Source organism: Perissodus microlepis, chromosome 5, assembly GCF_051167445.1.
Source record: "Perissodus microlepis isolate ML-2025 ecotype Zambia chromosome 5, ASM5116744v1, whole genome shotgun sequence".
NCBI classification, from domain to species: domain Eukaryota; kingdom Metazoa; phylum Chordata; class Actinopteri; order Cichliformes; family Cichlidae; genus Perissodus; species Perissodus microlepis.
Genome location: NC_140465.1, coordinates 30581882 through 30594561, shown reverse-complemented (window position 1 = coordinate 30594561; position 12680 = coordinate 30581882). Strand labels below are relative to the sequence as shown.

General features: G+C 36.6%; 1 protein-coding gene across 1 annotated transcript; it reads left to right on the top strand.

Moving 5' to 3' along the window:
- Positions 1 to 3235: 3235 nt before the first annotated feature.
- LOC146387605 (monocarboxylate transporter 1-like) lies at positions 3236 to 12203 on the top strand. The gene is made up of 5 exons (XM_084929348.1): positions 3236 to 3571; positions 6876 to 7144; positions 9557 to 9700; positions 9821 to 10594; positions 11254 to 12203. Exons 2-5 carry the CDS (start codon positions 6928 to 6930, stop codon positions 11487 to 11489), a joined length of 1371 nt encoding a protein of 456 aa, XP_084785474.1. The 5' UTR covers positions 3236 to 3571; positions 6876 to 6927; the 3' UTR covers positions 11490 to 12203.
- The last annotated feature ends 477 nt before the right edge of the window (positions 12204 to 12680 follow it).

Genomic DNA, 12680 nt, shown 5'->3' with positions numbered 1-12680 from the left:
GTATTGTATAGCCGGATATATGTCTCCACAAAGGAGTACTTGAAGTACGCCATAGGAGACAATATACTGTATGAGTGTGAGTGTGTGCAAGTGTTTGTGTTTGTGTTTGATGAGAGGAAAGGAATCTTGTAAACCAACCAAGATCAAAACAAAGTTCATGTGACTTTTTGTTTTTCTAGTTTATCAGAATCTACTTCAGACTTGTAGCTTCTAATCATTTTACCAGTCTTTGGTGTGTTTTGCTATGTACACTGTGCATCTCAGAAGCGTGTAACAAAGTATTCAAATACAAACCAAAGACCTTTTTTGTAATTTAATATAATATCTGCAGGATGCAGGAGCTCTGGCACAGACATGGTTATTGGTCTATTTGTTCACATTAGGATGCACAGTCAGGCTTGTGCTTAGCCGCACAATTTAGTACAAATGAGAAAGATTAAATAATGTTATGACATTAATGCAGTCAGGTGTATCTAGAAACAACTGTGTGTGACTGCGAGTGTGGTAGCTATTGTAATCATTATCCAGGATATGAACCAAGAAATGCATAGACTTACAAAATGTAGTTGACTAGTGTGATGATGGACTGCATTAATGGTAAAATTGTTTGGGACAACAAGCTTTTTAATTTTTGTCTTTAAACTTTGAAAAGAAGTATATACAAATTAAGAGAAAATTTCATAATATTGTTGCAAGTACTAGCAGTTTTTTTTTTCATCCTAGTTATGTAGCTGTTGTGGGCCATGGTAACATTCCACTATATACTGGTCTGAGCAGTACAAGCCAGTATACTGAATCAGAAATGGAGCACACTACTATTTGTACTAGAAACTGATGGAGACAAATCAATAAAAAAGTTTGTTTTACCTACAGATCTTTTGTATCTTTTATATTTTTTTTTCCCAAAATAACCAACTGTATAGTACAAGTGGTTCTTTTATTATATAGAAAAATATTTGTTTTTTTTACCATTTGAGTTACATGTTACACTTCTTAAGGTAAGGGTTACAGAAAACACTGTAGACCAGGCAGTGTCTTGGGAATCAGTCACAGCAATGAACAAAGCACAATGCCAGTGTATGTTGTCTGAGAGTGCCCTTGTTCAAATGAGAACATATAGTGCTCTTACTACAGCTTATAAAAACTCTATATAGGCTGTGTCTCACATAGCTGAGCTAATCAATTCTAATCCCTTTGACAATGAATAAGGTATTTTGCTGTAGTGCTCTCTAAACCCAAGAGTGGCCTCAGACATTTTTTCTGCTAAACAGTGTGGAAGAATTATGACTTACAACAAAACAGCTCATAAAAGAATTATACATTAAATGATTTTAAATTAAATTTTAAATCTATAAATCATTCTGTTAACACAAAGTAAATGATTTTTTTAACTCAGGGGATCATGCTTCACTTCATGCGTCAGTTACTCAAGCATGTGAAAAAAAATTATATAAATTAAGCAGAGTTTAAATTCATTGTTGACCACATTCAACAATATCAGCATGCTAGTCAGTTTTACTGTACATGGCTGATAGCAGAAATTGCTATTATTATTACCTAAGAGTGCAAACACACTGTACTTTACTGTTGAAACTGAAAAGCTTGTTTGTTTTACACGACTGCGCTTTCCATTCTGTATAACCTGCAGCCTGCTTAGTAAACATAAACCCCTCGTCATGCTCAGAAAACTCTCTGCTTCTGCCTGTTTATACAATAGGATTAGAACAATTAACTCCCAAGGCAACGCCAGGTCTGACACGTAGACACAGATAACCAGATATTCTAGGATGAAATAGAAGACAGTGTGACGTCATTGTTCCTGAGCCTTTGAGTTGAGAGTTGGCTCTCTGAGTGTGATTATGCTGATAAGGGCGGCAGGTTCTGTACTTGACAGAGAATCCTATTATTTCTTTGGAGGGACTCCGTAAGGAGACATAGAGTTTGCACAGGCTATTGCAGGTCACATAAAAGATACAGTCAAAGCAACAAGAGAAGAGCATGTTGTGGTTTAATCTGACAGAATCACTTGAGTCCTTTTTGGACTGAAGGCAGAAAAAGCAAGTGAAATAGGTATGCTAACACCCCTGAGGGGGCTAATTCAAGTCATATATGGTGATTTTCAACATTTCCTCCTTTATCCTACTATGTGGTGCTAAATGACATTGTTCAAAAAGAACAATTAAAGCTGGAAATGTCATGAGTGTTGTAGAGATATGGTCATAACACATTTTGAATTGATGCCAGTGTTATTCAGTCCTTATTATTTAATTCCATGATGACCATGAAAGTATAACAAAATCATTCATCATTCATTAAGAAGCTGTTGAGGTATATTTTTTTTAAAGCAAGAAAAAACAATATATCAGTCTTGTAGAGAAACTAAACGTTTGTTTGATTTTTTTATTTTTATTTCTTATATTATGGCAATGATGATATGCTATGTGCCAGTTTATTGTGAGATGTTTCTCTGAAAAAGTAAAAACTCCCCTATTAAACTTCATGTGGGAACAAAAACTTAATTGTACATTGTTCAAGTAATGCCATGTATATGGCTCAAAGTGAAAGGATGCACTTAAATGTTAAAGAAAAAGTTCCTCTGTTAAGAACTGTGTATTCAGCCTTTGAAGGAAACTAGCAGATACAAATTTGAATGCCTTTGTCCCCAAATCCATTTCTATTCCTCACACTCTGCTCCTGTGAATAAATACCAGCCCAGGAGAAAACACTGAATTGTAGGTGTTGCTCTATTGCATCCTCTGTTTGAAAAGCAATAAAAAGCATTGGAGGATGAAAAATGAGGTGAACTACACAAAACAAGTTAACAATAAGAAATAATGTTTCAAGGGTGTCAAGAATTTGAAGGTACTTTGGAAGCACATGCTGTTTCAGTAACCCAGTGTACTCAGGCCTTTCCTGTCCCAAGCACTGATACAGACTTATAAATAGTTCCTCAGGGAATCTGGGAGAAAGGCTCAACAAGGAATGACACAAAAGTCTTTCTTTCAGGTGGCTGAATAAACAATGTCCGTCATATTTGTAAAATTGATTTCCTATAAAATTCAAGTGAATGGCACTGATAACAGCATCTAATCTTCTGGAGTGCAGACATTATTATATCCTCTTGGACCACATACAGTCATGGATACTATAGAGTTGTGCAGTATGCAGGGCCTTAGTCTGACCTTGTGTGTCAGCTCAGCACATGACAGAGGGGTGGAGAAAGCACCGTAGGGGCATGGCTCTACGTGTTGCATAGCCAATAAGATCTTGACTGGCCTCACCATTTAGCACCGTTGTGTCCAGATTGTCCAGCTGTTTGATCTGGGCACTGAATGAACTCTACTTTATTCAGAGGAAACAGTGACACTGTTGAAACTTGTAGCCTGGCACCGACCCACTGATTTTTTTGTGGACAGTCTGTGAAACAAATGTAGTGTTTCTTTTTTGTATTTTTTTTTAATATATATTCAAAGCCACTCAGTCCGATTCTGTGATGTCTGCACTGTGTTAACGTCCCTCAGAGACTTTATCTGCAGAGCTCATCTGTCCCTGTTCAAGAGCTCCTGCTAAGGTAAGATCCTTGATATACATATAATATTTGCCAGACATCATTTTTAAAATAATTACTTCAAGAACTAGTCTGTTTCCAGTTGGATATTCATAAAAAAAGGATTGCTTTGTTAGTGTTATAACAATACTTATTATGTGAGAATGCAATTTCCCTGAGCAAATATTGAACACATTATTCGCATCTATAATTAAACAGACAAATTCATTTCTGTCTAAAATTGGTACTAGAAAGCTGGGGTCAGAAAAGGCCTGAAGCGGGCAGAATGAATGAAAAGTCTTCTGTAAAAGAGCCCAATTTGGCAAAAATTTAAAATTGCGTGGTTTCTCAACCATATTAAAGGTAATTTCTTTTTTATTTTCATTATTCTTAGTTTGACAATTTAATTCAGGCAACATATGGGTACACAGAGTTGAGACTAAAATGAATTACTAAGAAAAGGAGATACATTTACCAAACTTAATCTTATGAATTCAAATTAAATCAGTTGAGCCTCACATCTTTAAGCACAGGCACCAAATCCTTTTGTATATCTGCTGATGTCCTCTGCTGAGGCCACCCTGCTTTTGTGCTGGTATGTGTGTTGTCAAGTGGCACTTTCAGGCCGCCCACTTTGGCTACTTTATTTAGACCTTTACAGCGTGAGGGGAGTTTGTTTTTATACCTCTGCATGTTTGTCTACTTCTTCCTGGCTTGAATGAATTGACTCTCAGCAGTTTTTACTGAATTATTTGATATTTTGCTCTTTATTTTAGAGACAGGCAGTCAATCCTTAGTGAAAACTTATCTGTTTTAATCATTATTTCTGCAGATTTACTATTCTATCCAGGGGTCCTGTCTGTCTTAACTTGTTCCTCCATTTATCATTTAATGTCAACTGCTGAATTTTTATTCTTTAAAAGTACAGATAGCACTACCTCTGTTGTAAGAACATTTCCCAGCATATTATCCTGTTGAAGAGTCTAGACTTCATTCAATCTTTTCATTCCCTTTTCTCGTAATTTCATAGTTTCCAAAAGGAGAAGGCTCCTTGATCGATTAAAGGTTAAAATCTTTTTTAAAAAACTTTTACACTCAACCTAAACTAACTCAAATTTTATTGTTACCTACAGTGTGTTGAACAACATTGATTTTTAAAGTAGCATTTATTAAGAAAGGCCAATAAAAAAACGTGGTGCAAACTTAGACATTTATGCTTTGTAAAATAATATTGCTGTATTGTGGTCACTTCATGGAAAAATCTTTGGGCTGTCATGATGTTATTGGTAAAACATGATTAACTTTGATATGAAGCTAACCAATGGACAGGTAACATCAAACAACATTGAACTTTCTATGGATATGAAAACACAAGATTAAACTGGAAGCAACACATTAAAAAAGAAAAGAAAATATGACAAAATATATATCTATTTTGAGTAGAAAACTAATACAGTTACGTTTTCTAATGCTGGTTGCAGAGAACATCATCAGAGTACAGAGCTGCAGTTAGGACACCTTTTTGTTTCCATGTTTGTGTTAGTTTGTGTATGTATTTGTCAGTGGAGAGTCTATGGATAAGCTTTTCAGCACAAAAGTTTTTCCATGCAGCCCTCCCAAAATCCCAATTGCATGTTTCTAAACATAAATGAATGCTCACTGGTTGACAAGTCGGCCAGAACATTGAAGTATGAAAAGTACAGACACAGTGCAGTTGGTTGATGGACCAATTTAATGTTCCTCAAAAACAACAGTCATTTAGCATTTTTACTTGCATAAAAAAACAAATACTCCTTGTTAGTGATAACCAATAATGTCACACACACAACTTATTTCTTTGATATGCAAAACTGATTTGATTTAGTGGCAGTGTAAGTTCTTATTTCTCTCAGTGTATTGCTGCTGCAGGATAAAGAAGGAGGCACATTTACAGCTGCACAGCAGATGCTAAAATCCCAGCTCAATAACAAAAGTTCTTTAAAACATTAAATATTCACTACGTGCTGCACACAACTGGTTTATCCAATAAGTTTTCAGAGTCCTAACCCAATTCATCAACCAAATCAAGTCCTCCTTGGCTGAAAAACGCTATATCATCAGCCATTCCAGAGCGTAGCCCTGAGCTATTGAGCAGTGTGAATTCAACCTGTGTTCGTGGTCTGATTGATGTTCTCTCTGGATAGTCTCCCCTGTGTAAACAATACAGTAAGTTGTTTGACTCTGCAGATGGACTCATATTCATCATTTCTAAAGTGAAACTGTGTGAGATCAGCAGGTGGGAGTTTAGTAAATGCATGCAGAGATCAATTCAAAGCAAAGCAAGGCCAGAAATGCCATGTATAATCTTGAACATAGTTATTAAAGTTGGGGAAATGCTTTTGCAACATAATGAATCTTTTCATATACACATGTGGTATCGTCAAAGCAGGGTTACTCAGAAGTTATAGGTCGGTATAGAAGGTTCGTACTGTATAATGCATGACAAAGCTATATGGTGAAGTGGCCAAAAGGGCTGAAATGGCCAAAAGGGCTTCCAAAGAATAGAAAAGCCTAGTTAGCGCTGAGACCAAGGAGCATGAAATGCATGAAAACATTTTGGAAAAAGGAAAATCAAATCAAGACTGTGAGACAGTACCTGATGTGTATTTTTTCTAGTTTTCTAAAAACTAAAAAAAAAAAGTAACATCAACTTACTGAAGGTTAAAAAAATAAAAGCAAATGTTTATTTGATAAACACAGTGTGAAAATGTGAAAGTTACGCCTCTGGTAGAAAATTTGTTAGTTTGATTTTCCTTCTTCAAAAACTGCCATGATAGGCAATGCCAAAGTAAAATGTACTAACAATATTACTAAACAAGAGAGGTGAGCCGGAAACAAAACCACTGCTGTTGTTTGGAAATACTGAAAACATCAAATCTGAGTTCTGTTTGCAAGGTCATTCTGGTTAAGATCAACTTGAATACAAAGTTGATCTATTGCTGACGCTTTCTAGTCACAAAACTGATATAAGAATGTTTTATTGATGTCAAATGTTTCAAAGCTGAGGAAAAAATATCAAGCTCAAGTAAAAGAGGACAATAAATTGAACAAAGTATCACAAATGACTGTGCAGCTGTATGAAACGGAAAAATGTTTTGTAATTTTCTATGTTTATTGATGGGTTGAATATTTATTAAGCACTTAACAAAATAAAGTTTTTTCAGCTTGTTTGCCAAAGGTCTTCTGTATTCTAATTCATAAACACAAATATAATTTTGTTAAAGTGTTTTAAGAATTACAAGCAACTAATCAAAGGACTTTCTCTGTCACTTTGTTCTCTCCTAAACAGTCATCGTATCTGTAAAACTTCTTGAGTTTTAAGAGGAGATTTGCGAAGAACAATGCCACCAGCCGTCGGTGGTCCTCAAGGTTACACACCACCTGAGGGTGGCTGGGGATGGATGGTGGTGATTGGAGCCTTCATCTCTATTGGCTTCTCCTATGCATTTCCCAAGTCCATCACTGTCTTCTTCAAAGAGATTGAGGTGATCTTCAATGTGACAAGTAGCCAGGTGTCCTGGATCTCCTCCATCATGTTAGCCGTCACGTACGGCGGAGGTGAGCTACAGTACCATCCAAGACAAGCAGCTGAAATCAATACCCAGCTCTTAGCATGACCATACTACATTTATTCCTTTAGTGTTCTGTTCCAAATATTTAAAAAAATCATTTATTTTTGATGAAATACAGGCTTACTGTGTAGCTTTTCAGTCACAGAGAGATCACACATAATCATAATTACTGTGCTGAAAAATTTAAACTGGCAAAACAAAAGTTCAAGTGTTCCATTGAAATGCTGTTGCAACATTATCTGTCTCTGGAGCATATGAATGAGTTTAAGCCTTGCACACCTACCTATTCTTTTCTCTTGTGCTTTGAGACTGGAAGACCACCAGGGGTTTTGTTTGTGTTCTTGCACTGATGAGATGAATGAGACACTTCATGAAGTCACTATGGGCTGGTCAATCAGATGACGATAAAGCCCTTTTCAAGCTCACGATAAATAAACAGAGAGAGATCAGAGTTCAAAGAAGTCCTTCTTGTCCCAAAAGGCCATCTTCTCTGAAATCAAAACACTGCTGTTCTCTTTGCTCTAGTGTGTGATGAACTGGAAAAATGATGACTTAGGCATCTAGTCTCAAGGAAGCTTCGGGAAAGCTGCTTTAGTGTTCCAAACTAATGTGTGAAGTGGGAAGTGTAGCTCCATATAAAATACACTGTCAGTCAAATTTTATACATGGGGCTATGTGTAAAATTCTTTGTAAGATCTGCTTGCAGTAAAATAAAATTGGAAATATGGCCTCACTCAGCTAGCATTACACTGTGTGCATAATGGTGAACATATTGCGTCAAAACATCCCAGGTGAAAACATCCCATACCAAGGTGCCACATGTCTGTTATTTACTCTGAGTATTAAGTTCCTAAGGCGAACAAAAACTTCACATTCAAGTTAAGTCCTCATTACTGTACAACAGAAGTATCGTGTTCCCCATGGAAGAAATCAATGCTGCTTATTGTTCAGCAACACTTAACAAGCAGCTGCTTCTGGAGAGTGACATTCAGGCATGCAGGAACAATGGTTTAAGGTTATTGAGTTACACTGTAACAGTATCTGATTGTTCTCAACTTGCCTATCTTTACCATGGTGTTGCTTTTTATTTGTAACACATAATGGACCAAAGTGGATGTCTGTTAATCACTTCTTTTTGTTTCACTTCGCTCTTAGAGCCTCACATGCCCTAACAAGTTATGAGCTGCAGTGTCTTAGTATACGTGGATATGTGTAACTCCCTCAATTAATGCAAATGTTTGATGTAAATATACACAGATGAAGGCAAGCTACGCATAGTAATTGAGAACAGAGAATAAGCAAGGCAATGTTTGTTAGCGCCGTGAGCAGATGACAGCTGAGCCTCTTGCCATCTCTATGTTAAACATTCAGAACACATCAGCAGGAGAAGTTCATTAACAGCCCACTGTTGCGTACCTCTGTACTCCTTCAATTTTTGATTCATTATATTCATAATATTCTACATTGGTTTGTCTCCAACCTTTTTATCATAAGCAACCCACCCTGCAACGCAGAAGGAAAGAACTCATTGTTTGTGAGGAGACTGCCTGCATTACAATTTAAAAACCCTTTGTCTTGCACCGTGCTGGCAAATGAGTCTGGACAACCTCTAAACAAAAACTGTCAGTTTCCATTTGGGTTCATTGGCTAGTGCAGAGATTTGGCAGGAAGGCAGAAGTGTCTTCCATGTGGATCCTCATACTCATTTAGGCTGGTTGTTACATGTCTTAGATGGAGATGGTGTTTTGCGACCCGAGCCCTCAGTGCATTTTAGTCATTTGTCTACTAGTCATAGCAATTTTCCTGAGCTGATTTTGAATCCAGTATGCATGAATCTTAATAAGCTGGTTACTGTTTGCACAGTCAGTCTTTCTTTCTCTATAGCCAGTATCAAAATCTAATATTTATATATGTTATATACATATTTATATATATAACAGAAGATTCAGTGTTATTTTAACCCCAATGTACACACCAGTGAGAAAATCACCCCAGTACACTCACACAAATACCCCCACCCGCTTGTCTGAGCTGAGATATTTCTAATGATCATTTCAATTGTGTTTGGAGTACATTAAAAAGAGCTCCAAAACAAATTATTCTTCTGTCAATTTTTATGAATATCTGGATTAAATAAATGATTATTTCATTGCAGCTTTTGTGGTTTTTCTGACAGATCGCATTATTAATGGCTTGGGAGCACATCTACTGCAGTGCAGCACTGACAAAACTGATTGCTGAAGTTGTTTGAATTTCTGAGACACAGCTGTGGCACTAGAGCCCTCTGGTGGTTAAAATTAGAATTGTGCCTTTGAATAGATGAAAAACATGTAGCGACATGATATATATGCTATATTTATATATTTACTGTATTTGTTCCTTGTTTCTTTTGATTCAGGTCCAATCAGCAGCATCCTGGTTAACAAATATGGGAGTCGTCCCATTATGATGGCTGGAGGATGCCTGTCAGGATTGGGCCTCATTGCTGCTTCTTTCTGTGAATCGGTTCAAGCACTCTACTTTTGCATAGGTGTTCTTGGAGGTACCTAGTTTTTAATATTTTCAAGTTTGTTTGTTACTAACTTATTTTTTTTGTACACTGTTGTTTTTTCAAACACTGTTTCATGCTCATTTTTATACATATTTTTACTGAATCTTTCAGGTCTGGGATTGTCCTTCAACCTTAACCCTGCTCTCACAATGATTGGAAAGTACTTCTACAACAAGCGACCTATTGCTAATGGGCTTGCCATGGCTGGAAGTCCTGTCTTTCTTTCTACCCTAGCTCCTATTAATACTTGGCTCTTTGATCAGTTTGGCTGGAGAGGAAGTTTTCTGATCCTGGGTGGCCTACTTTTCAACTGCTGTGTTGCAGGTTCCCTCATGCGACCTATAGGACCAAAACCCAAGCCTGCAGAGAAGACCACAGAGAGGAAGACTGTGTTGCAGACCATTAACAGCTTTATCGACCTCACTTTGTTCAAGCACCGTGGCTTTTTGCTCTACATAGTGGGAAATATTGTCATGTTTTTTGGCCTCTTTGCACCACTGGTGTTCCTCTCTAATTATGCCAAGAGTAAACACATTGCCAAAGAGAAGGCAGCTTTTTTACTGTCTATCCTCGCTTTTGTTGACATGTTTGCCCGACCCTCAATGGGCATGGTGGCCAATACAAAGTGGGTCCGTTCCAGGATACAGTACTTCTTTGCTGCTTCAGTACTGTACAACGGCGTGTGTCATGTCCTAGCTCCAATATCAGAAGATTATACAGGCTTTACCATTTATGCCATCTTCTTTGGGTTTGCTTTCGGCTGGCTGAGTGCAGTGCTGTTCGAGACGTTAATGGACCTAGTCGGAGCGCAGCGTTTCTCCAGTGCTGTTGGGCTTGTCACTATTGTTGAGTGTGGTCCTGTATTATTAGGTCCGCCGTTACTTGGTGAGTACTAATGATAATAACTACTTACTATATACTTATATACTTACTATAACTACTTACTATACTAATACACTTGTATATATAAAAGATAGTTAAGCCACTACATAAGTGCTTAATTTTATTTTTTAACTGGCTAGCAGAGGGCACTCCTTGAGTCGCAATAAGAAGTGCAACTGTATAAGAAAATCGCCTTGTTGGTCACTCGATCTTTTACTTCAGTAAAGACTTCACTTATAGGTTTATGGTCTCAATCTCTAGTTTCAGCTGTTACACAACACAATATTGTCTTCATTTTGTAATTTTGATTTAGACTGCTAGATTATCCATCCATCCATTCCAGCTGTCACTGGGCGTGAGGTGTGGTCTCCCCGGACAGGTTACAAGCCCATCACAGGGGCAACACATAGACCCTTACACTGTTCCACTAGAATAGACTATCGCACATTATGTCATTGAGTGTAGTACCTTGTAAGTGAAAAGCCATGAGCACGTAGGGTCTGTAGTTTTTCAGTCAGTACCAGCCCTTGCGCTACTATCAAAACACACAGAGGGTAACAGCTAAAATATCCATCTGAACGATTCTGAATGTGAGTGCACAAACCAAGACAGTTTATGCACAGAAACAAATTATCCTGTATGATGTCGTTTTGTCTTCACAGGGAAGTTCAAAGATGTCTACCATGATTACAAGTACACCTACCAGGGCTGTGGGATCATCCTCATAGTTGCTAGTGTCTTCCTGTTTGCAGGAATGGGGCTGAACTATCGGCTGCTGGACAAAGAGAAAAAAAAGGAGGAGAGGAGAGGAGTGGTGGGAGTTGGAGAACAAAAGTCCAACAGGGACAATGCTGCCAAAGAGGTGGCAGAAGCTAGGAATACAGAGGACACTGTATAAAGTCCTGCATCAAGTCAATTTACAACATGGGTCAATTTATTGTCCTCAGTGAGGTAATTTTTCATCAAAAGAAACATGCTTTTTCAACAGGCAACAATAGCATTAATTCCTCATCAGTTTGATTATGCATTGTTTTTGAAGCCCACCATAGAACTCATAGCCACAATTATTAAAGTCCTTTAAACACAAATACACAATCCTCATTAAATATATACCTCTTATATTTATACTTAAACCTCATAAATATATTAAATAAGCAATTTAAATTACTTCTGTCTTATTGGTAATATCATTATAACATTTTTATAACTTTATTTCCTTTAGCATGTTAACCTTCTGAAATGTACAATCACATAATGAAAGTGTTTTGCTTTATTTTTAAGAGACACTTTCTCTTTTCTCACTTCTCTCTCACGACATTTATAAAGACAGCATAAGCTTTCCAAGCACATCACAGCAAAGTGCAATTTTTTTAACTTTTAGAAGTATCACCCATGCCACTTTGTTTATTCCATAAGCACATTCATTCTCATTCTAAATTCTTTTAAATATTTTTTTTTTCTGGTTCATTGTTGATAATGCATTATGCCAGTTATAAAATAATTCTGATGTTTAGCGGTTTGCCTTATGATAGAAAACATGCCACTGACTGCAAAAAAAGGAATTTTGTGGAAAAAGTCAAATAAAAGGCTGTTTAACAAGGATGTAATACTCCGCTGTGTCTTGTGTCTTGTTTTTTCTTGAATCTAAGATAGAAATATGGTAATGTTTTTGTTATGTGCTGACATAATTTATTTAAAAATTTAATCTTAACGTCAGCTATAGTCTTCAGGAAAAAAAGAATAATTCTACATTATTATTTTGTTTGTAATATTTTTTGCATATCAGTTTTGATACAAGAGTTCAGAGAATAATTAATATTCTCCACTATGTACCAAACTGATTGATGGTTTCAAAGATACAAAGTGCTGTTCTTATATGACATATATCACCTCCAACTGCATATCTGTACTAAATTAGACCCTTGACTATAACGTATTACCTTCATTTTTCATTTTATAATATAAAATTTTGCTTTATTTTGCCAATTTTACACATTAAATATTAATTAAAGGGACACAGCATCCGCCCACCAAAAAACAACTTAATTTTGTGTATATACCACTGCTACCACAAACATTATTCTTATAT